General features: G+C 46.0%; 1 protein-coding gene across 4 annotated transcripts in view; it reads right to left on the bottom strand.

Moving 5' to 3' along the window:
- Window positions 1-25,642, bottom strand: part of U2SURP (U2 snRNP associated SURP domain containing) — a 478,698-nt gene that overhangs the window by 252,427 nt on the left and 200,629 nt on the right. For all 4 annotated transcript variants that reach the window (XM_069213906.1, XM_069213907.1, XM_069213910.1 and 1 more), the window contains 3 exons: window positions 2,581-2,685; window positions 1,166-1,232; window positions 919-1,082 (listed from right to left, as the gene is read on the bottom strand). In XM_069213906.1, coding sequence (XP_069070007.1) covers window positions 919-1,082; window positions 1,166-1,232; window positions 2,581-2,685 — 336 coding nt within the window. The remainder of the gene's footprint in view (window positions 1-918; window positions 1,083-1,165; window positions 1,233-2,580; window positions 2,686-25,642) is intronic.

The raw sequence follows: 25,642 nt of genomic DNA on the forward strand, positions 1-25,642 counted from the left end.
TTTCGGTGTCCAACTCTCGGTCATGTGCCGTTTTGGTTTCCTCAACATTTTCACTGTCGTCGCTGGACAGACCAATGTCCTTCAGTGATACTTGTGATCTCTGGGTTGCATGGTTAATTGTTGTAGCCTTTGTCTTCTATGTGCTCTTTAGGTCTCTGGCACAAATGCGGAACAGGCCTGGCAGTCAGACATAGGTTACAAGCTATGGTGGGAGGCTCTCTGCACAAACATCTGGTGGTAGTTGGGGCAGAGTTTAAAGGGGGGATTTTCTATGTCCCCTACCAGCCCTCACTCTGACCACATGGCTGGTTCCAGCGAGGTTTCTCATCGGGAAAAAGGAGAGAAGGGTCCCTATCTCTATTGCTGCCTTTTCTTCACGGTCTACGGTGATTCTGTAGATTTCCTTTGAAAAAGTCAATGTTTTAAAAAAACATTCAGAGCTACTCAGTGGCTTCCAAATCTGGAAAAAAGAATCTGAAGATAGTGACTACGCATAGGAACATCCGGTCACCATCTGATGTCATATATAGTACCGACATACCTCCAAATGGTGGTCGACAATGCCCATGGGGGGGAGGCTTAGCACAATTCAGGACCAACCACTAGATGGCAGAATAATGCAAGGCAAGCGAAACAGGAGGTGGGAGTAAGAACAAAGGTGAACTGCCAAAAAAAGAAGTGAGGCTTTTGAACGCTTGGGATGAAATACAGCAATATATAGCTAAAAGAAAATCTATGCCTTAAATCCCCGAGAAGCTAGAGAAGCCCACTGGAGCAAGTACCTGGGCCCCACCTCCAACTATCAATCAACAGTGTGAACAATCATTCTGCTTTGCTTTTTAATTTCTTTACTTTTGAACAAAACATTAAAATAGCGTTTAACGATTGATATCAATGTAAGCATCCAACATGTCTTACTCTTCCTTAAGTCCCCCTTTTTTTATAGGTTCCTCGACAAATGTCTCAGTCTCCTGTTCCTCAGCCATCCCATGAAGATATGGATTTAAAGGAGGTGGTCTCCACAATGAGCCATTCTTGAACATTCGAAATTCGTCTGTCCGCCATTTGGTTGGGGAATCTCCCTGAAAGAAATTGAAAAAATAGGTTAAGATCCAAGCATCACATTTGAGAGGCAAAGTGAAATTTCAGGGATACATCTATTTACCTGCAATATTGTATACAGTTTCCACCTATAGTACACATGAGCTGGAGTTTGGTTCTCAAATAAAAACCTAAAGAAGAAAAAATAAATTGCAAAATGAGAGCTCTGAAAAAAGGTGTAATGGTGTAATAACCTCAACATCTGGTGGTAAAGAAAATGCATTCACAGTCATAAAATTATTGGGCATCTTTCATGTATGTTAAAAGAATTCCACCAACTGTGATAATGAGTTAACTTATTTGTTAGGGTTTTGCACAGCGCCAGCAAACCACGCAATGACTACTTAAATTAGACACCCATTAATTTCCAGATCGGTACTTTTGATTAATCTTCAGGACACTACTGCCCATGATGCATATTAATGCTATCTAATCAAGCCATGAATTATACGTTTATTATGATTCTCAAGTTACATAACTATACCTCCTTCTAGGTGTAGATAGGTAGATAGGGGAAACAGTGTTTAGCCATCAGGCATAGATAAAGAGCTAACGTACCGAATCTTGTTATCCACCCCCTCAAATTAGTAATGACTAGGACCAACATGCTTGGAAGTTTAAGTCCATAATGAAAAGGTTAAGTAGGGTTATTAAAACTTCTTCATAACATTTTACAGATAGAAGTGGCACAGCCTGATATTGGATAGTCTGTCTGTTAAGGGAAAGCACTTATCAAGCAATCTTCACCACGAAATTCCTTCACAATGTATTCACAAACATGTTAGTACCAGGCAGGCTATTTGTACCTTTACAATGCAGGTATTTAAATTATGTTTACATTGTTTGCTTTATTATGTTTTTTTAAGTGGTTTAGGTACTGGTAAATGTAGGTAAGGGTGGTTTTAATGTTTGGGGTGAGTAGAGATAAAGGGAGGTAAATGTGATTTTAAAGTTCAGGAGTGGGTAGATATAAAGAGAGGTAATGGAAGGTTTAGGAGTTAATAGAGGTAAAGGGAGGTAAGGGTAGTGTTGGGGGTGGGCAGAGGAAACTGGAGGTATGCGTGATTAGGAAGTAAAAGAAAAATGGGGGGGGGGGGTGTTTTAGGCGCCCCCCCCCCAAAATAAAGTACAACAATGTATTATGTGTGCATACATATATATATAAAAATACATACATGTGCACACAGATATATAGATATGGATAGATAGATCAATAGACATATATAGACACATAGCAATGCAATGCCACGCATTGTAAAGGTCAACATGCGGTATTAGGTTTGTGGTTACAGTATGCATGGTAAAGTCATACATCATACATATGATAAATATCAAGCATATTCCATTGTATACGCAGAAAAAATCCCTATTGTCTCTGAGGCACAGTTAAATCCATAAGAACCTTATTTTGGCAAGGTGATAAACACCTACTTAAAACACCATGAACTACGTAAATACCATTTGAAAAATGTTTGGTACCTGAACATAGGATTATTGAGTTCTCTGTTCATGATCATTGCTTCGAACATCGGCCCTTCACGCACCACAAACTCGATCATTCGATGGATCAGTGCAAGTAAATTCCTACAACAACACAGTTAACGATAAACAGATTCAGACTTATGTCGGTATACAACTACACTCCACCATTCTCTTCTACTGCAGTTAGAATAGGATTTGTTCAGTATTTACTTTACAGTGTTGATGCAGCCAAGGGTCATTTGGAGTCATCCATTACACAAAGGAGGTAGCCCACCTAAAATTGAACAAAAAAATCCTCAGCTATCTCAGGCAACTTCCCCCTCTACCAGAATTTCACTATACTGCTCAGTAAAATGTGGCTACAGAGAGGAGACAGGAACTTCAGATTGTGCAGATGAACAAGTACTACATGTGCACCCCGCAGATGCTCCAGTTGTATTAAGACCACCTCTAGTAGCATGTTCACAACAGCTATGTCACGTACCTTTTCAATACATGGGTGGGCAAGGGGAAGCATAGCCAGTGCTGTGAGAAGCCCTCTTTAGGAGGACCAGATGAGGGCATTAAGTATTTTCCAGGATCTAACAATAAAACCTGGAATTCCCTCACCAAAACCTTAAAAAGGAAGGTGGCAATGAGGGCACAAAAGGAAGGGAATGGCATTTTTCTTATTATTAAGTGGGAGTACATTTTAAAATGATGATAATAATAAACAAACCTCTTAATGGTGGAGTGTATTATAAATCAAAAATTAAGCATCCATTTTAAAAACTAAATCTGTGGCTGTCTTTTTTGGTAACACAACTTTACTTTCAGAGAAATATAATCTATAATCATGGACAAGCTGTCTAAATAAACCATTCCTAGACTTGCCTCTTCAACTCAGTCAAGTGAAAAACATTCTTTGCTACTACTCCTCTATATTTTTGGAACTGTGGATTGGATTCCAGTTAGAAAACAATGATTTCCTATTTAATTTAAAAAGTGGGACTGAAACCTCATTTTATAGTAACAAAGAACAAATCCAAGTCTAAAATCATCTAGAGATATTTCCCGCCCTCTAGATATTACTGCACAAAATATATAGAGAGACAATTAAAAACATGTATTCATTTAAAGAAATATGGAGGAGCATTGCCCCAACAGCTATGAAAAGTGAAAAGCTCAATGTAATAATTCAAATTTTGTACTGTGTTAATTAAATGTCTGAAATAAGTTTATTGGAATTGTTATTAACCACAATTTTTTAACCGGAACAGTGTATTCTGCCTGGGATCAAACACTTTTGGGAAAAGTAGCAAGATAATTGGTCTAAGTAATAAATAAAATAATTGCACTACTTTAATGTGTACAGTGGTCTTCATTTATTTTTATATTCAACCTTTTTTTATTTAAAAATGTCATTTACACCTGTCAACACTTGAACTGCCCTGCACAAAATGTGAAATGTATGCTATGTATGGCAGTGCAGGAGACCTACGGTTGCTTGGCAAGTAAGCATAGACTAAGTATGATTCAGCAGTTTATCTAGAAAATGTATTGCTGCTTATGAGCCTACAAACGTCCATGATTATTTATCAAATAAAGAGAACCAAAACATCATTTCTACACACAGTTTTAGTATGAATATTTAGGCTTTTGATGAATAACTCAGAAGGTTTAAACTCCTGAAAACTATACCAGGCAAGGTAAAATATACTTAATGACTAAAAAAAGACCTACCATTTTAGGAGATAATTTTTAAATTGCATGGAGACAAAGGGTTCCCTTTTAAAAACAAAATAGCAGTGGCCCCTGTCTAAAACTGAAAAGCAAGGGAAATAAAACACTTATGTTAAATGCTGCTTTTCTTATATATACTACCATCTGGAAGGTGCCTACTGTCAGTAATGCTAACTAGGTATAAATGTCACCTACCATTAACCACAGCTCTCATTAATTGTTTTCTTTTATAGAATATCACTTGCTATACATGAACATTATTAAAGTAACGCTAACATATTCCACCTATCAAATGCAACACATGAGCCTCAAACTTTACACCCATAGAGATTCAATCCAAATGCTGTTTTTGTAGCGGGTAATCAGGAGATGGGCAATCGGGCCATGGTACTGCAATGAAGATTAAGAATGCACGAGAGTTATTACTTTTAGAAAGTTCCCTTCTCAGCAGTCACTCAACGTTCAATGCAGTGCATTCAATTCTCCCTTCATGTCTATTTATTCTGTGTGCTACTAATCATAGAGTTCATCATTACCTTGTTTGTAAAGGATACAACAGATTCCCCAGGTAAGGCTTGGCTGATGGGCAAGCAAGACACCCAGAAGAGCTCTGCATTCCTATCACAAAGCCCAGTAAATATCCTACAATACCTTTAGCTGGAACAACTCCACACAGGGAGAACAAGAAGGGGGAAAGACTCAACAGAATATCTGCATGAAGGGAAAGGAGAGTTGTGCCTGTCCCTTTGATCTACCATCTTTGGCATTACAGTGGAGGCTGCTGAGACCAGCTAAAAGCAACTAACCTAAGAGGGCAAGAAAGAAGGTTCTCTGGTCACTCAGACAAAGAAGGAATCACCAAAGAGGAGAATCCAAGGCCACTGATGCATCTGCAGAGGGAGAGAGCATCGTGCCCCCTCACGAAACTCCTCAATGATCCGCAAGCAATGGGTGCTGTGGAAGATGTCAAAGAAATAGTACGTGTTCTGTAGATTTCTCTGGAACATGGGCCTTAAACGGGTAATATATAACAATATTCCAAGGAGTTACTGATTAAATATAACAAATTAAAAAGTCCACATGAATCAGAGGTATGATTAATAATTGTCATCTATAAATCAAGCTTAGCTATTACTGACATTAAGAAGAAATACTATTGAACACCATGTAGTCAAGATTCTCTTTTAGTACAAACTGATAAAATCATATAGTTATAAGTTTAGCAGCAATACATTATGAATAGTCAAGATGTGCTCACTGCAGTATGTGAACACACAATGAACAGTGTAACAACAATTGATTATTTTTAATTTGGTTAGTCACACAGGTGTAACAGACAGCCCATTACCATAAATCCTGGGTCATCATCAATACAAAGAAAGAGCACAAAGTGAGCGAGGACCATGAAAAGATAACAGGACAGCAGAATCTAAACACAATTATTTATGCAGGCCTCAAACACCAAGCATCTCTGATCAAATACAAACTATAATTTTATGCCCACGAATTAATCAAATAACTCTCTTTTCAACATGCCTCTAGAAAGAGTAAAAATGCTTCTGCATGAAGCAGAAAGAGGTTAAGGAGCAAGCATACCACATCATCTGTGCCCTCTCCCCCTCAGGAACAGCAGTTGGACTGAAAAGGGGAGACAAGCTGATGGTGAGGAATCCTGCAAATGATTCACATGCTTTGCAATGTTTCACATTTAGTGGCTGCATCTAGTAATTCTGATGTAGTAAAACTTTCATCTTTTTGGATGTCGACCACTAGTGGACTATATAACAATGAGCATAAGTTCACAACACCTCCAGTGTGTTTCCTTCTACTTTCAGTTTAGTTTTTGCTCTATTGTAGCCTGTTCCTGTATTTGTCTCTTTCTTACCACTTCAGCAGGAGGTGAAGCATACGATGTGAATCTAGAAGAGTTCTACACAACAAAACTTCTGCTGTAGGCAAGTAGTTTCTTACACCGCATGAACCTCCTCTAACTTCACATATTTTGCACATATTATTATAGATAACGTTTTCCCTTGATATAGAGTGGGACAGTTCTGAGTGCATGTTTATGACTGATTGTCCCATTTATTCTCCTTTCCATGCTTGAAAGTCTATACCATAATGTATATGCAGTGGACCATGTTGATATTGTGCAAATGTCCTTTAATGATATATTGACTGCAGAGACCAGAATAGATCCCTTTTCCCTCGCTAAATGTGCTCTAGGTTTAAGGTGAAGTGCTTACCTGCCATGGAACACAAACTGACTGTCTGCACTATCCATCAGGCTACAAAGGATTACAACACCAGTGTCCTTTAGACTGTAATGCATGTGCCACAATAACTTTCTTTATAATCACCTTTATGAACGTAAAACATCATGGCCTTCTCACAACTACTGTATGAAGTGTAGTTTCTACTCGGGTCTATGGAGATTTTGGAAAAATAACAGGCAACTGGATAGTTTGGTTAAAGCCAAACCCAGATATTACCTTGGGGATTAATTTAAGATTAGGTCTAATCACTTTATCTTTATACAAGCACACCCTTCCTAGAGATGTGAATGCTATTAAAAAGACTGTTTTAAATGCAATTGTTATCCCAGATCCTGGGGAAAGCTATTACTGTGGCTAAGTGAACCATTACCAGTGTATATGTCACTTGGTAATCTAAACAGTACTAAGTAGTGCATAACGTGGTCTCATGGGAACTCTGCTGCTGGTTCCAGTTGAGAAATCATAACAATTTTGAGGCATAACATTTTTCTGTGCCTCTTTTTTGCTAACCACCTCTTAGGGAGATTTAGGTATGCAAACTCCGTCAGGAGCAACGATACCTGATTTGACTTGAGGTGGGATATTTTCACCCTTTTAGAGCCAGCAGGATTTCAAACTTGGGCATCTTTTTTGCTTATCCCTTGGACGTTGTCATTAGGTGTGAGAACCATGGCTGTTGTGCACACATTGGAGCTAGGAAAGTCATTATTCTCCCACGTGCAGGAAGCTGGCCTGGTGTGTGGTGAGTACCTATGGTATTATCACCTTATACCAGTACAGGTATCCCCTATTAGTGAAGTGCACGCAGTGTATAAGAAGCCAGGGCTCTCTAGAGGTAGCTGTGGATGAGCAGCCAAGACTTATCTAGGAGACATGCAAAGCTTATGCAATGCCACTGTAGTCACACAGCACTTACACACATTACCACACGGTGTTACAAAAATAAAGGTACTTTATTATGGTAACACAAAACCAAACACTAGATAGGCAGTACTCCAAAAGGAGGTAAGTAAACACACTATTATATGTACAGTATCTATCAGAAATTGGCATAAAAAGCTAAAGAAAACAGCGAAAAGCAATATGCAATACTGAAGGTCCATCCGGGGTGGAAACCAAACCATAAACTAAGTAAGTGGAATGCAAAAGTCGGGACCCCCACTTAAGTAAGTAGAATCGGTAGAGGAGAGCGGGAGGAACTAGGAAACCCCAAAGGTAAGTACCAGAGTGCCCCCCCCCCTCCCACCAGCAACAAGGAAAAAAAAGAGGTAAGTTACTTGTTTTTCTCCAACCCACCAAAAGGACTTTAGAGAAGGATATTGCAAGACCCAGACAATACTGCAAGAAACCAGAGGTAGACCACGAAGATGGAGACATGAAAAAGAAGGGGACCAAATCCAGTTTCTGTCGGAGAGTCTGGTTGTGGCAGGATGCATGATCTGGTCGACAGTGAAACGAAGATGGTCAGCAGTGCAGCACTGGTGCAGCTGAAGAATTCCTGAGTGATGCAGTTGACATCCCACACCGGATGAAGAATTGCAGTCGGTCTGTGGTGTGGAAAAACCACCAACATGCCTTGGCAAAGGCAAATGTCGTGAATGACGAAAAGTGGAGCTGCTGGAGACCAGTAAGGGCCAGGGGGACTCAACCCACGGAGAGGAGTTCCAGGTGACCTTCAGCAACAAGGAGTCAGAAGAGGAGGCAGCCCCTACAGATGATGCACAGGCAGCAAGCACAGGAGTCACAGTGAGGCCCTCGCAGCACACCTGGAAAGGAGTCCCATGTCCCTGGAGAAGCATGCAGAGCGCTGTGCATTTCAGGATAAGAGTGATGGGGCTACGCGGAGTCTGAAGATCCCTTGGAGGAGATGCCAACAAGTCTTGGTCGCTGCAAGAGACTAGGTGTACGGGGTACTGTCCTGCGCGGACAGGCAAAGGCCTACCATCTCCAAAGTTGGACAGCTGGCAGAGAGGACCAAGGGGGCCACTCCAGACCACCACCCGTAATGCAGGATCCATGCACCTCAGGATGAGAGAAAATCTACGCAGCCGGTCGTCATTGCAGTTGGTGCCTGCAAATGCAGGGGAGTGACTCCTTCACACCAAGGGAGATTCCTTCTTGCTTCTTGGTGCAGACTGAAGACTTGCCACCCTCAGAGGATGCACAGCCAGGGAAATGTTGCAGTTACTGGAAGGAGCCCGAGAAACAATGTTGCAGGGCAAAGTCGTCACAGGAGCTGCAGATTGCAGGTTCCTTTGAAGTCCAGTTGCGGTTCCAGTGGCCAGAAGTCAAAGTAAACGCTGCAAAGGAGTCCTGCTGGAATCTTGAATTTCAAATCGGAGGACCCACCCAAGAAGGAGACTCTAAATAGCCCTAAAGGGGGGATTGGTCACCTAGCAGGGTGACCACCTATCAGGAGGGAGCTGTGCCATCACCTGCCTGACCTGGCCACTCAGATGCTTCCAGAGGCCTCTGCCCACCTTGGATTCAAGATGGCAGAATCAAGTGGCCACCTGGAGGGGCTCTGGTCACACCCCTGGGTGTTGCCTCCCTTTCCCAAAGGAAATCCTTTGTTCTGACTTCCAGGGTTTGAGCTGGTCAAGCAGCAGGAGGGCAGAAACCTGTCTGTAGGATGGCAGCAGTGCAGACTGCCTGGAAAAACTCTGCGAACTGGTAAAAACAATGCTCGGGGTCCTCTAGGGAGCCCCCAGATTGCATGGAATTATACAACCAATACTGGCAACAGTTTTGGAGTACTAGTCCAACATGTTTGATAATAAACATGCCCAGGTTCGGAGTCACCATTATGCAGCTGGACATAGGTAGTGAACTATGTCCAGTACATGCGTAAAATGGCATCACTGCACTCGTCAAGTCCAGGAAAAGGGAGCTGGAGTTCGAGGGGGCACATATACTCATGCAGGGGTGCCCTCACACAAAGGTACCTGCACCCTGCCCTCTGAGCTAGGAGGGCCTCCCAGAGGGGTGACATAGTGACCTGAAGTGAAAGGGTGCATGCACCTTTTCATGCAAGCTACAATAGCAGGCCTGCAGACACATTTTACATGGGCTCCCACGGGTGGCATAATGCATGCTGCATCCAGTGGGGACTTATAAGAGGGCACTAGTGTAGGGTGGTTGTGGTCCAAGCAACTAAATTTAAAGGGAGCGAGCACAGTCAATGGGTCCTGGTTAGCAGGATTCCAGTGCACACAGTCAGAACATACTGACAACAGGCAAAACGTGGGGGCAACCATGCCAAAATGAGGGTACTTTCCTACACCAAGTACCCTTGCATTTGCTGATTACTTTCAGCAACAGCAGGAACAGTTGGAAAAGTCTAGGCAAATATCCTTGACCAGTTTAGTGACCATGCATTTCCCAGGGAGAATGGATGACAGCCATGGTACATAGTTTCGGAACTGCAGTTGCAAACAGGTCTAACTATTGGTGTTCCTCACAAAGCAAAAATGACTTCTACATTTTCAAAGCTGAGCTCTGGTTGGTGGAAAATGCATCTTTCGATGCTTATGGTCTATCTGCCTCTGCTTTTAAGTGGCCTGCTGGCTGGACTGCTGTAACTAAGTGTGTTCTCTATTACCCATTTACATATCTCCTTTACTAGTTTTGACAGGGTAATGAAACAATTCCTGCTTATGTGTTCAAATAAAACATTGCTGTTTGTAGCAATGTTTGTAGCAACGTGTCTCATTCTTGTGTGTTTTTGAAAAGTCTCCATTGCCAGAAAAAGTGTCTTTAGAGCTATATTTTGTATCACTGCATCTGTTACGGGTACAGCTGGATACAGAGACCTGAATGGTATTTCCTTCAAAAAAATAATCTTTTGCCCACCATTTTAGCTCTTTCTTGTATTTGGCTTGTACCAACCACTAGATTGTCCTAGTTCACTTTCTTCAGTGACAATTCTGTTACTAGCCACACTTGCTGTAGTCTACTTGTAACCTCTAAGGTGCCTGATCCGTTCCCATCACCTAACTCTGACCTTTCGCCTCTGCCAAGCCGTAATGTGTCCACCTACACTGGTCTCTGACTTATGGTCCTTTTTTAAAGTAGAGATTATATATCTTGTCTTCAGTGATTTGTTCACATTTTGGGTGTCTCTTTGGGCAAATATTACACAAAGTATCTTCCTTCCTTGCTCTTTATTCAGAAGGTGCTGAAATAAACCGTGAAAGGACATTCTCCAGAAAATCGTCTTTCCTTAGAATTGTCTTAAATATTTTTACCTCCTTGGAAGCATGTTGCCTGTCTTAGTCTATGACATACTGTGTCGAATTTTGACCTGGATCACTTTGAGGCTAAGCCTGCTTCCAAACAATCATCTAAAAAAAAGAGATTAATGAAGGAGACAATGCACTAGGTTGCTATGAGCTAACGCTCACAGTTGTAGATTCCGCCTATGGTTGTGGCCCAAAAGAACAAATTACTTACCTTCAGCGATGCTCTTTCTGGTAGTAACTATCTAACTGCGAACCCTCACCTTTGCAATATTTCCCAGGCATTAGACTGGATATGGAAAGTTGTGAGCAGTGTCTAATGCATGCCGGTAGGTGACGTCACGTCGCTCCACAGGGACACTGTTCCACCGAGGAAATGGCATGCTGGACCTGCTGCCACTGCTGCATGCTGGCGTCAGCAGCTTTTGAGATTGTCCACGCCCCTAGACACAGAACCCCAAAACCGAATTGTTTTTGAGCAGATTTCCTAGAACTGGGATTTTATTAATGAATAGGGCGCCCAATTCACACAATGGGGGATGGGAGGTCGGTAAGGAATCTGTGGTGAGATAGTCACTACAACTCAGATTTACCGCAAGTAAGTTGTTTGTTCATCTTGTGACAGATTAATAGAGACTTCTAACGGGATATTCCTCACCTACTAAACAGATACAGTGCAGTACCTATTAGGAGGTAGCTCTGTGAGTCGGCTCAAACCCATATATGCAAGAGTTTAGAGTGATATGTTCATTAAGCAGCATGAAGCTCTTCTAGATTCACATGATTTGCATTATTCTACCATCATGCTGGGTGGTTGTCGAGGCGCTGGCAGTTCTAACAAGGCTCCGGGCAAATGGACAGCTGCAGTACGAGTCAGGTCTTTACAATTGACGGGACAGGAGCAGGCAGGGTTTTGCGTCAAGTCCACAGTTCTTGCGTCTTCAGCTCTTCTTTATCCTTCCTCTTTGTAGGCAGGCAAATCGGAGCCACCTAAATACCGAATTTAGGAGTGTTAAGGGGAGTGTAGGGTAGTAGCCAAAATGCTACTTGCCCCTGAGGTGTCTACAGGCCCTCGTTGACCACTTCCTGTGGCGAGTGGGCCCTTTCCTGACCCAGAGTTCCTAGTTCCACCAAAAATAATTGTGGAACCCTTCAGTCGTGGAGCACATCAGGCAGCTGACCTTAGAGGTGTGACTAGCATGGAGGTGCAACACACCTACTGTACAGCTAATTTCCTCACTTGTCCTGGTGCCACATGGGCTTCAGGGCAGCAGTAGACATTCCACTGGTCTGAGGGAAGCCAGGGTCGCATATCAAAAGGAAGAGCAGATGCTTTGAAGCCTCCAGGCCAGACATGCTGATTTACTAGCCATGCTACTGGAGGAAGTGATGACACTTTCCTCCAGGGCAGGCATTGTTTCTGGCCTTTGAGAGGGATAGCGTCAGCTCTCTCCGGCAAAGGTTTGGTGGTGGTAGGCATCTCATTACCAGTCAGCCATCATGGTAGGGGACTAGCAGATTTCAGGGGGCACCTCTAGAGTGCCCTCTGGGTGCATGTCATAATAAATCCAAACCTGGCATCAGGATGGATTTATTAAGATGAGGTGTTTGATAGCAAACACCATAGATTTCAGTGAGACCATTATGTAGCTGGGTAACTCATAATAACCAATTTCCTGTAAATACCTTAAGACTCCTCCCCCCTCTTCCCTGTTCACTTGCAATATCTAGTAATAGAACTAGACATCATAGGAGAATATCTTCTCAGGCAGATATGTACTCACGGAAAAAATAATGCATCCTGCTTTAGGGCTCTAACGCCTGCGGTAGGGGTGACAAACTCATTGTGAGCAGTGACTTTGGCGTGGCATACAAGTGTGTCATATTGTGTTTTCACACATGGTTTGCACCATGTCATGCGGTGGTAGTCTGCATGCAATTTGTACTGGGGTCCCTAAGGGTGGCATATTGCATGCAGCCCCTCGGGACCCTTGTTAGTACCCATCCCCTAGATTCCAGGGGTACCATTTACTAGGGACTTAAAGGGGTGCTAAAGTGTGTGCCAACTATACGCAATTGAGTATTTTTTAGTTTTAAGGGAAAGAATACAAGCACTGATTTACGGTTGTTGTACCAGCACTCATTTAACTCACCTGTTGTAAAGCTCTTTAAAAAAAAAAAAATTAAAATGTCTCCAACACTTGTTTCTTCCCTTTCCTTTCATCACGCATCAGAGTGGGACCTTAACCTGATCCTCACATATCTGATGTGCACTTTCTTTTGGCCGCCTTACAGCTGTCCCTTGCAGCTCCTCACCCTCAAGACTGCTCCTCGTCGCCATCACCTCAGCGCAGCAAGTTTTTCAGTGATGGAAAGTTATGGAATCGGTAGAGAGCCACAAACTTCCACCCACCCAGTATTCTCTTAAGTCTTCTGATAAAATTGGTACCTCACCTTTGTGGGTAGGCTTAGTGCCCGTGACAGGAAAAGGCCCACAACGCAACATGGATACATAAATGTTTCCCCCCACACAAATCTGACCCGGTTTTTGCAAAGTGGTAGCTGGGGTTTTTGGGTCCTACCTCAGGTGGCACCTAGGAAAACCGAACAAACATGTATATTTTTTAAAACTAGACACCCAGGGGAATCAATCTAGGATGGGGTGAGTTATGTGGCTCTCATGTTCTGTTACTTAGAATCCCTTGCAAATCTCAAAATGTGTCTAAAATACACATCTGTCTCACATTTCTGTGATAGAAAGTTCCTTAAATCGGAGGGGAGCCACAAATTTCCTACCACTCAGCGTTCCCCCAGGTCATCCAATAACAATGCTACCTCACTTGTGTAGTTAGGGCAAGTGCCTGCGACAGGGAAGGGCCAAAAACATGTATAAATTGGGGGGGAACCAAAGCAAGCCCAAAAAGGCAGTTTTTTTTTTGCATATGTTTTTAGGCTGACTCTGCTTTGGACACTCACACAAGCGGGTCGAGCTTTATCATCAGTACAGATGGGGCAATGCTGTGTGGTAGGAATTTTGGCCCAGATGTATCAAGGGTTTTGTCCTTTCTGTGTCTATGGGAAAATGTGTTCGTACATATGGCCCTTGGTGAATTCCTGTAGGTTCCAGAAGTTTCCATCACAGAAATGTAGGGAAACTGCCTGATTTCAAGCAAAGTTGGAGGTTTGCAGGGCATTGTGGGTAATACTATGGTGTGGGGTGCATGTGGAGAACACACCCTGGGGACTCCCCCAAATGTTTAGGCTTCAGAAGTGTCCGAGTCTAGTAGGTTTTTCCAGGTAGCAGCGTACCCAAGTCCAAAAGTGCAGCCAAGCACCATTGAGAGTGGGACGATATTGGGAGTTAGCCAAGCTCTCTTGACCCATATGTAAAATCAAAACCCAAACAAGTCAAATGTCCTCTTGCATACCATTGGGATGAGATGCTTTAGTCCGCAGGGTGGGGGCAGAAAGACTGTTGTCCCCTTCATTTACAGTGGGGGACATAACCATGCCCATGGTGGTGGACAGCCCCCACCCCTCTATTTAAAGGCAAAAAGACTGTGCCCATTTATTTGGGCAGGTGAGTGGGTTGGGGGCTACCATGCCCACTCTGGGCAGCCCCCACACTACTAAAAAAATAATAATAATCCCCGATGCCTAGTGGGCTTCCTTTTTCCTTGGTGGGGGGGTGGAGGAGGATACACATGGGGGCCCTGCTGTCCCTCCTGAGAGGGCAGAAAGTCTGTGATGATTGGTTTTGGGTGAGGGGCCAGTGAGGTCAGTGAAATGCCCATTCTGGGCAGCACCTATCCATAGATGAATAAAATAACAAAAACACTGATTTCTAGTGGGCTTTCTGCAAAGTATCCGTCCCTTCGGACCAGAATGGCCAGGCAGTAGTGTTTGGTAAACGTGTTCAAGAATGTCTACGCTGCTGTCTGACAGATGTCCAGTACTGGCACTCCACGTGCTAATGCAGTGGTTGCAGCTGTCGCTCTGGTAGACTGAGCATGCAAACCCTCCGGGAGTTGCTTTTTAACCAATGCACAGCACATTTGAGTGCAGAGAACAACCCAGCTGGAGATGGTTCTTTTCTGCATTGCCAGACCTTTCTTCCCACCCACATAACAAACAAAGAGTTGGATCATCCACCCAGAGCTTTTTGGTACAATCAAGAAGGAGGCAAGGTGATATATTGCCCTACGTGAAAGGGTGTAACCAATTCTGGTAGGAAAGACGCCCAAGTGCAAAGCACCACTTTGTCAGGGTAGATGGAAAGGTAGGGCGGCTTAGATGACATTTCCTGCAGCTTACTCACCCTGCAGGCCGAAGTAATGGCCACAAGAAGGCTGTTTTTACATTTTAGGAGCCTAAAAGGACAGTTGTGGAGCAGCGCAAAAGAAGCGGTCATTAGGAATCTCAGAACCAAATTCAAATTCCATTGCAAGTGATGAATGGGGATGGAGGGAACATGTGGATAAGGCCCTTAAGGAACCTATTAGGGATCAGAGACTAAGAAAGATGGGTGAACAGGTAATCTAAAAAATGAAGAGATAGCAGATAGATTCACCGCGGTGGGGGCAGAACTCTGCTGGGCCAAAGAAAGCACAAACAAGAGAACCTCGGAGAGAGGGGCAGAGAGGGTGTCAAATTTGTGGAGTGGTGCATAGACAAGTTTATGTCGACAGGCATATACCGTTTTGGTGAAGGGACGTCTGGCTGCCACGATAATGTTATAGACTCTGGGCGGAAGGTTAAAAGCTGTCAACTGCTGTCGCTCAGTCTCCACGCAAGGAGGAGGAGACTGGACAAGTCCTGATGGAGACACCATTCATGATCGACCAGGCATTGTCGGCTGAGTTTGTCCGTTCTGGTGTCCAGAGAGCCCGCCAGGTGTTGAACTACCAGGGAAACACCCTGATGTTTCAGCCATTTCCAGGGCCTCCTGAAAAAGGGTCTACAACCTGCCCTGCTTGTTGCAGCACCACATGGCGTTGGTCTTGTCCGTGAACATCAGTACTGCCCTTCCCTTCCCTTTGAGAGAACGAAAAAATGCTTTCAATGCCAGTATGATCACCCAGAGGTCCAACATGTTGATGTGGAGTCTGGACTCCGTCGGAGACCAGATGCCTCTGATCTCTATCTCTCCCATAGGGCCACCCCATCCCAGGAGTGACACATCTGTCACTACTATCAGATCTGGTCGGGGAAGGGAGGGGAATCTGCCTCTGACACAATCACGGTTCATAAACCATCTCTGCAGACCTCGCGCAGATCTCTCCAAGATCCAGACTGTAGGAAGTTGGCTCTGTATGTGCTATTTCAAAGTAAGGAATAGCATGCACAGAGTCCAAGGGTTCCCCTTAGAGGTAAAATAGTGGTAAAAGTAGATAATACTAATGCTCTATTTTGTGGTAGTGTGGTCGAGCAGTAGGCTTATCCAAGGAGTAGTGTTAAGCATTTGTTGTACATACACATAGACAATAAATGAGGTACACACACTCAGAGGCAAATCCAGCCAATAGGTTTTTATATAGAAAAATATCTTTTCTTAGTTTATTTTAAGAACCACAGGTTCAAATTCTACATGTAATATCTCATTCGAAAGGTATTGCAGGTAAGTACTTTAGGAACTTCAAATCATCAAAATTGCATGTATACTTTTCAAGTTATTGACAAATAGCTGTTTTAAAAGTGGACACTTAGTGCAATTTTCACAGTTCCTAGGGGAGGTAAGTATTTGTTAGGTTAACCAGGTAAGTAAGACACTTACAGGGCTTAGTTCTTGGTCCAAGGTAGCCCACCGTTGGGGGTTCAGAGCAACCCCAAAGTCACCACACCAGCAGCTCAGGGCCGGTCAGGTGCAGAGTTCAAAGTGGTGCCCAAAACACATAGGCTAGAATGGAGAGAAGGGGGTGCCCCGGTTCCGGTCTGCTTGCAGGTAAGTACCCGCGTCTTCGGAGGGCAGACCAGGGGGGTTTTGTAGGGCACCGGGGGGGACACAAGCCCACACAGAAATTTCACCCTCAGCAGCACGGGGGCGGCCGGGTGCAGTGTAGAAACAAGCGTCGGGTTCGCAATGTTAGTCTATGAGAGATCTCGGGATCTCTTCAGCGCTGCAGGCAGGCAAGGGGGGGATTCCTCGGGGAAACCTCCACTTGGGCAAGGGAGAGGGACTCCTGGGGGTCACTTCTCCAGTGAAAGTCCGGTCCTTCAGGTCCTGGGGGCTGCGGGTGCAGGGTCTCTCCCAGGCGTCGGGACTTTGGATTCAAAGAGTCGCGGTCAGGGGAAGCCTCGGGATTCCCTCTGCAGGCGGCGCTGTGGGGGCTCAGGGGGGACAGGTTTTGGTACTCACAGTATCAGAGTAGTCCTGGGGTCCCTCCTGAGGTGTTGGATCTCCACCAGCCGAGTCGGGGTCGCCGGGTGCAGTGTTGCAAGTCTCACGCTTCTTGCGGGGAGCTTGCAGGGTTCTTTCAAAGCTGCTGGAAACAAGGTTGCAGCCTTTCTTGGAGCAGGTCCGCTGTCCTCGGGAGTTTCTTGTCTTTTCGAAGCAGGGGCAGTCCTCAGAGGATGTCGAGGTCGCTGGTCCCTTTGGAAGGCGTCGCTGGAGCAGGATCTTTGGAAGGCAGGAGACAGGCCGGTGAGTTTCTGGAGCCAAGGCAGTTGTCGTCTTCTGGTCTTCCTCTGCAGGGGCTTTCAGCTAGGCAGTCCTTCTTCTTGTAGTTTGCAGGAATCTAATTTTCTAGGGTTCAGGGTAGCCCTTAAATACTAAATTTAAGGGCGTGTTTAGGTCTGGGGGGTTAGTAGCCAATGGCTACTAGCCCTGAGGGTGGGTACACCCTCTTTGTGCCTCCTCCCAAGGGGAGGGGGTCACAATCCTAACCCTATTGGGGGAATCCTCCATCTGCAAGATGGAGGATTTCTAAAAGTTAGTCACTTCAGCTCAGGACACCTTAGGGGCTGTCCTGACTGGCCAGTGACTCCTCCTTGTTGCTTTCTTTGTTCCCTCCAGCCTTGCCGCCAAAAGTGGGGGCCGTGGCCGGAGGGGGCGGGCAACTCCACTAAGCTGGAGTGCCCTGCTGGGCTGTGACAAAGGGGTGAGCCTTTGAGGCTCACCGCCAGGTGTCACAGCTCCTACCTGGGGGAGGTGTTAGCATCTCCACCCAGTGCAGGCTTTGTTACTGGCCTCAGAGTGACAAAGGCACTCTCCCCATGGGGCCAGCAACATGTCTCTAGTGTGGCAGGCTGCTGGAACTAGTCAGCCTACACAGATAGTTGGTTAAGTTTCAGGGGGCACCTCTAAGGTGCCCTCTGTGGTGTATTTTACAATCAAATGTACACTGGCATCAGTGTGCATTTATTGTGCTGAGAAGTTTGATACCAAACTTCCCAGTTTTCAGTGTAGCTATTATGGTGCTGTGGAGTTCGTGTAAAACAGACTCCCAGACCATATACTCTTATGGCTACCCTGCACTTACAATGTCTAAGGTTTTGCTTAGACACTGTAGGGGCACAGTGCTCATGCACTGGTACCCTCACCTATGGTATAGTGCACCCTGCCTTAGGGCTGTAAGGCCTGCTAGAGGGGTGTCTTATCTATACTGCATAGGCAGTGAGAGGCTGGCATGGCACCCTGAGGGGAGTGCCATGTCGACTTACTCATTTTGTTCTCACTAGCACACACAGGCTTGTAAGCAGTGTGGCTGTGCTGAGTGAGGGGTCTCTAGGGTGGCATAATGCATGCTGCAGCCCTTAGAGACCTTCCCTGGCATCAGGGCCCTTGGTACCAGAGGTACCAGTTACAAGGGACTTATCTGGATGCCAGGGTGTGCCAATTGTGGGATCAATGGTACATTTTAGGTGAAAGAACACTGGTGCTGGGGCCTGGTTAGCAGGGTCCCAGCACACTTCTCAGTCAAGTCAGCATCAGTATCAGGCAAAAAGTGGGGGGTAACTGCAACAGGGAGCCATTTCTTTACACAAGCCCCCCCCAGCCCACAGGCCAGGAGACTCGGCCAACGCTGGAAGAGTCTTCCTAGTCTGTCAGGCGAGGAAGAGTAGAGGAAATGGCTGGTTTGTTGCAGGGCCTACTCTGCCTTACATCCTCCTGTTCAGGTCATTCCCTCTGGGGAACTGACCCACTTCCACAGTGATAGGACCTAGTCTGAACTGCCTCTTGTCTGTGCTTTTTATGTCTTTACCCATTCTCTCTATTTTGAGGTCAGAGGTATCCACCTCTGCTAATCTTATCTTAGCCAGGGTCACCCCTAGCTTACCCAAAGAGGTTACCCAGAGCTGGAGTAACCCCACCATGACCAACAGGGTCAGGGGGCCTAACTTGTTATTTGGCATGGGGTCAGACCACCATGCCAAGGATAGTGCAGCCATAAAGGCTAACACCCAGCAGAGGCCACTGACAGCTGTCAGTGCCCAGAACCACACCTTTAGCTCTTCACCTACAAGGGAAGGGGCTAAGTTACAGGCTTCTTTGGGTTCAGGGTGCCTGTCTGCTGTATTAGAGTGGGGGGTTACCACATCTTGTAGTAAACACCCTTCTTCCACTCTTTCTTCTGTTAGCTGAGGAGCCACCCACTCAGGCTTAACAGTTGCCTGACTAGCCAGGACTTCTTGTGGGTCAGGTTGGACTTTATCAGAGCCATTTTTGGAGTTCTCCCCTACTGGAGCAGAATCTCCTTGGCTTGCTGGAACCTTGGCTAAAGGTTGTCCACCTTTCCTACTCTGTTTCCTTTTCTTTTTCTTCTGGGGCCTACTTGCATTTACTGCAGAGGCAGGCACTCCAGAATCCTTGGGAGAGGACTGGCCCTGGACCAGTTCTTCTCTTAGGCTCTGACTAACCTCTGGGTAGTCATTTCCAAGGAGACAATCAAGGGGGAGGTCTGTACTGACTACCACCCTTCTCCAGCTAAAAGTTCCACCCACTTCTATGGGCACAAGAGCCACAGGCCTATTAGTGACCCTGTCTGGGCTAACTCTTACTCTGGCCATCTCACCTGGGATGTACTGGTTTGAGAGTACCAGCCTGTCATGCACAATAGTGTGACTGGCACAAGTGTCTCTCAGGGCAGTGGTTGGGATTCCATTCACCAGTAGGTGGTGGAAGTGTCTACTTCCCTCTGGAATCTCCAACTCACCTGTTGGGCCCTGTTTCCAGTTGAAGGCTATGAAGACCTCCTCATCTGAGGAGTCATCTCCCATGGCTACACTGGTTACCCCTGGAATTTTGTTCTGGGGTTTGTTTTTGGGACAAGAAGTGTCCTTGGTGTGGTGCCCAGACTGTTTACAGTTGTGGCACCATGCCTTAGTGGCATCCCAGTTCTTACCCTGGTACCCACCTTTGTTTTGGGTTGTGTCTTGGGGCCCACCCACCTGTTCTGGTTTTTGGGGGCCTACAGAGGACTCTTTTTCTTTGTTTCTAGGGTCACCCACTTTCTCCTGGGGAGTTTTTGTAACCCCTTTCTTTTGGTCACCCCCAGTGGAAGTTTTGGTTACCCTAGTCTTGACCCAGTGGTCTGCCTTCTTTCCCAATTCTTGGGGAGAAATTGGACCTAGGTCTACCAGATACTGATGCAACTTTTCATTGAAGCAGTTACTTAAAATGTGCTCTTTCATAAACAAATTATAAAGCCCAACATAGTCACACACTTCATTTCCAGTTAACCAACCATCTAGTGTTTTTACTGAGTAGTCTACAAAATCAACCCAGGTCTGGCTCGAGGATTTTTGAGCCCCCCTGAATCTAATTCTATACTCCTCAGTGGAGAATCCAAAGCCCTCAATCAGGGTACCCTTCATGAGGTCATAAGATTCTGCATCTTTTCCAGAGAGTGTGAGGAGTCTATCCCTACACTTTCCAGTGAACATTTCCCAAAGGAGAGCACCCCAGTGAGATCTGTTTACTTTTCTGGTTACACAAGCCCTCTCAAAAGCTGTGAACCATTTGGTGATGTCATCACCATCTTCATATTTTGTTACAATCCCTTTGGGGATTTTTAGGATGTCAGGAGAATCTCTGACCCTATTTAAGTTGCTGCCACCATCGATGGGACCTAGGCCCATCTCTTTTCTTTCCCTTTCTATGGCTAGGAGCTGCTTTTCCAAAGCCAATCTTTTGACCATCCTGGCTAACAGGGGGTCATCTTCACTGGAGTTATCCTCAGTGATTTCAGAGGTGTTGGTCTCTCCTGTGAGGGAACCAGCATCTCTGACTATTATTTTTGGAGTCAGGGTTTGAGGGACCCTGTTCTCCCTAGATAGGACTGGTAGGGGGGAATTTTCCTCCTGGTCACTATCCTCTTCCTCCGAGTTGCCACCCTCAGAGGGGTTGGCCTTTTCAAACTCTGCCAAAAGCTCCTGGAGCTGTATTTTGGTAGGTTTGGGGCCCATTGTTATTTTCTTTATTTTACAGAGTGACCTTAGCTCCCTCATCTTAAGATGGAGGTAAGGTGTGGTGTCGAGTTCCACCACAGTCACATCTGTGCTAGACATTTTGCTTCTAAAAGTTGGAATACTTTTTAAGAATCTACAACTGGTTCTAGAATCTAATTCAAACTTTTACAAACTTTTAAACTCTAAAAGAAATGCTAAACAGGATCTAACACAAGGCCCTAGCAGGTCTTTTAAGAATTTAGAAAACTTTTCAAATTGCAAAAATCAATTTCTAATGACAATTTTGGAATTTGTCGTGTGATCAGGTATTGGCTGAGTAGTCCAGCAAATGCAAAGTCTTGTACCCCACCGCTGATCCACCAAAGTAGGAAGTTGGCTCTGTATGTGCTATTTCAAAGTAAGGAATAGCATGCACAGAGTCCAAGGGTTCCCCTTAGAGGTAAAATAGTGGTAAAAGTAGATAATACTAATGCTCTATTTTGTGGTAGTGTGGTCGAGCAGTAGGCTTATCCAAGGAGTAGTGTTAAGCATTTGTTGTACATACACATAGACAATAAATGAGGTACACACACTCAGAGGCAAATCCAGCCAATAGGTTTTTATATAGAAAAATATATTTTCTTAGTTTATTTTAAGAACCACAGGTTCAAATTCTACATGTAATATCTCATTCGAAAGGTATTGCAGGTAAGTACTTTAGGAACTTCAAATCATCAAAATTGCATGTATACTTTTCAAGTTATTGACAAATAGCTGTTTTAAAAGTGGACACTTAGTGCAATTTTCACAGTTCCTAGGGGAGGTAAGTATTTGTTAGGTTAACCAGGTAAGTAAGACACTTACAGGGCTTAGTTCTTGGTCCAAGGTAGCCCACCGTTGGGGGTTCAGAGCAACCCCAAAGTCACCACACCAGCAGCTCAGGGCCGGTCAGGTGCAGAGTTCAAAGTGGTGCCCAAAACACATAGGCTAGAATGGAGAGAAGGGGGTGCCCCGGTTCCGGTCTGCTTGCAGGTAAGTACCCGCGTCTTCGGAGGGCAGACCAGGGGGGTTTTGTAGGGCACCGGGGGGGACACAAGCCCACACAGAAATTTCACCCTCAGCAGCACGGGGGCGGCCGGGTGCAGTGTAGAAACAAGCGTCGGGTTCGCAATGTTAGTCTATGAGAGATCTCGGGATCTCTTCAGCGCTGCAGGCAGGCAAGGGGGGGATTCCTCGGGGAAACCTCCACTTGGGCAAGGGAGAGGGACTCCTGGGGGTCACTTCTCCAGTGAAAGTCCGGTCCTTCAGGTCCTGGGGGCTGCGGGTGCAGGGTCTCTCCCAGGCGTCGGGACTTTGGATTCAAAGAGTCGCGGTCAGGGGAAGCCTCGGGATTCCCTCTGCAGGCGGCGCTGTGGGGGCTCAGGGGGGACAGGTTTTGGTACTCACAGTATCAGAGTAGTCCTGGGGTCCCTCCTGAGGTGTTGGATCTCCACCAGCCGAGTCGGGGTCGCCGGGTGCAGTGTTGCAAGTCTCACGCTTCTTGCGGGGAGCTTGCAGGGTTCTTTCAAAGCTGCTGGAAACAAGGTTGCAGCCTTTCTTGGAGCAGGTCCGCTGTCCTCGGGAGTTTCTTGTCTTTTCGAAGCAGGGGCAGTCCTCAGAGGATGTCGAGGTCGCTGGTCCCTTTGGAAGGCGTCGCTGGAGCAGGATCTTTGGAAGGCAGGAGACAGGCCGGTGAGTTTCTGGAGCCAAGGCAGTTGTCGTCTTCTGGTCTTCCTCTGCAGGGGCTTTCAGCTAGGCAGTCCTTCTTCTTGTAGTTTGCAGGAATCTAATTTTCTAGGGTTCAGGGTAGCCCTTAAATACTAAATTTAAGGGCGTGTTTAGGTCTGGGGGGTTAGTAGCCAATGGCTACTAGCCCTGAGGGTGGGTACACCCTCTTTGTGCCTCCTCCCAAGGGGAGGGGGTCACAATCCTAACCCTATTGGGGGAATCCTCCATCTGCAAGATGGAGGATTTCTAAAAGTTAGTCACTTCAGCTCAGGACACCTTAGGGGCTGTCCTGACTGGCCAGTGACTCCTCCTTGTTGCTTTCTTTGTTCCCTCCAGCCTTGCCGCCAAAAGTGGGGGCCGTGGCCGGAGGGGGCGGGCAACTCCACTAAGCTGGAGTGCCCTGCTGGGCTGTGACAAAGGGGTGAGCCTTTGAGGCTCACCGCCAGGTGTCACAGCTCCTACCTGGGGGAGGTGTTAGCATCTCCACCCAGTGCAGGCTTTGTTACTGGCCTCAGAGTGACAAAGGCACTCTCCCCATGGGGCCAGCAACATGTCTCTAGTGTGGCAGGCTGCTGGAACTAGTCAGCCTACACAGATAGTTGGTTAAGTTTCAGGGGGCACCTCTAAGGTGCCCTCTGTGGTGTATTTTACAATCAAATGTACACTGGCATCAGTGTGCATTTATTGTGCTGAGAAGTTTGATACCAAACTTCCCAGTTTTCAGTGTAGCTATTATGGTGCTGTGGAGTTCGTGTAAAACAGACTCCCAGACCATATACTCTTATGGCTACCCTGCACTTACAATGTCTAAGGTTTTGCTTAGACACTGTAGGGGCACAGTGCTCATGCACTGGTACCCTCACCTATGGTATAGTGCACCCTGCCTTAGGGCTGTAAGGCCTGCTAGAGGGGTGTCTTATCTATACTGCATAGGCAGTGAGAGGCTGGCATGGCACCCTGAGGGGAGTGCCATGTCGACTTACTCATTTTGTTCTCACTAGCACACACAGGCTTGTAAGCAGTGTGGCTGTGCTGAGTGAGGGGTCTCTAGGGTGGCATAATGCATGCTGCAGCCCTTAGAGACCTTCCCTGGCATCAGGGCCCTTGGTACCAGAGGTACCAGTTACAAGGGACTTATCTGGATGCCAGGGTGTGCCAATTGTGGGATCAATGGTACATTTTAGGTGAAAGAACACTGGTGCTGGGGCCTGGTTAGCAGGGTCCCAGCACACTTCTCAGTCAAGTCAGCATCAGTATCAGGCAAAAAGTGGGGGGTAACTGCAACAGGGAGCCATTTCTTTACACAGACCATGTCAGAGAGCTTCCCCTAATGCTACACCCACTGGAACTTCAGCTCCCACTGCAGAGCCTGCATATGCCATCTGGTATGTGTCACCAGCAGGATGCAGGTGATCATGAGGCCCAACAGCCTCAGAGTCATTCTCACAGAAATTCAGAATAGAAGCTGAAACATCAGCATCATAGCCAGAATATCCTGAACTCGCCGCTCATGAGGATAAGCCTCAAACCTCACTGTGTCCAGAACAACTTAGATGAAAGGGAGTGTCTGAGAGGGAGTCAGGTGTCTCTCTGGCAAGTTTATAGTGAACCCCAGCAAATGCGGGAGGGACACCGTAGTCTAGAAGTGGGAGGCAACAGCTTAGGGCGCTCCTGCCTTCAACAGCCAGTTCTCGGGGTAGCGAGGAAGACAAACCCCTGACCTGCGCAGATGAGCTGTGACCACCACAGTCACTTTGGTAAACACTCGAGGAGCTCTGGTAAGGCCAAAGGGAGGCAGGGTGAATAGAAAATGCGCATCGCCTACTGTGAATTGCAAGTAACATATGTGGGTAGGCGAGACAGGGGTATGAAAATAAGCTTCCTGCAAGTCCAAAGCTACCATCCAGTCTTCTGGGCCCAGGGCAGTTAAGACCTGAGACAGAGTGAGCATTTTGAACCATTTCTTCCTGAGGAAGAGGCTGAGGGACCGAAGATCTAGGAAAGGGCGGAGGCTCTTGTCTTTTTTTGGGCACAAGTAAGTAGGGGGAATAACAACCACAACCTACTTCTGGCACAGGAACCCTCTGTAAGGAAATGCCTCCTTGGCATGGTTATCCCCTAACTTCTTGCCATTGCTGATGCTAAGTTATGATTTAAAGTGTGCTGGGACCCTGCTAACCAAGCCCCAGCACCAGTGTTCTTTCCCTAAACTGTACGTTTGTCTCCACAATTGGCACAACCCTGGCACTCAGGTAAGTCCCTTGTTACGGGTACCCCTGGTACCAAGGGCCCTGATGCCAGGGAAGGTCTCTAGGGCTGCAGCATGTCTTATGCCACCCTGGGGACCCCTCACTCAGCACATTCACACTGCCTCACAGCTTGTGTGTGCTGGTGGGGAGAAAATTACTAAGTTGACATGGCACTCCCCTCAGAGTGCCATGCCAACCTCACACTGCCTGTGGCATAGATAAGTCACCCCTCTAGCAGGCCTTACAGTCCTAAGGCAGGGTGCACTAAACCACAGGTGAGGGCATATGTGCATGAGCACTATGCCCCCCTACAGTGTCTAAGCAAAACCTTAGACATTGTAAGTGCAGGATAGCCATAAGAGTATATGGCCTGGGAGTTTGTCAAACACAAACTCCACAGTTCCATAATGGCTACACTGAA

The sequence above is a fragment of the Pleurodeles waltl genome, chromosome 11, assembly GCF_031143425.1.
Source record: "Pleurodeles waltl isolate 20211129_DDA chromosome 11, aPleWal1.hap1.20221129, whole genome shotgun sequence".
NCBI classification, from domain to species: Eukaryota; Metazoa; Chordata; class Amphibia; order Caudata; family Salamandridae; genus Pleurodeles; species Pleurodeles waltl.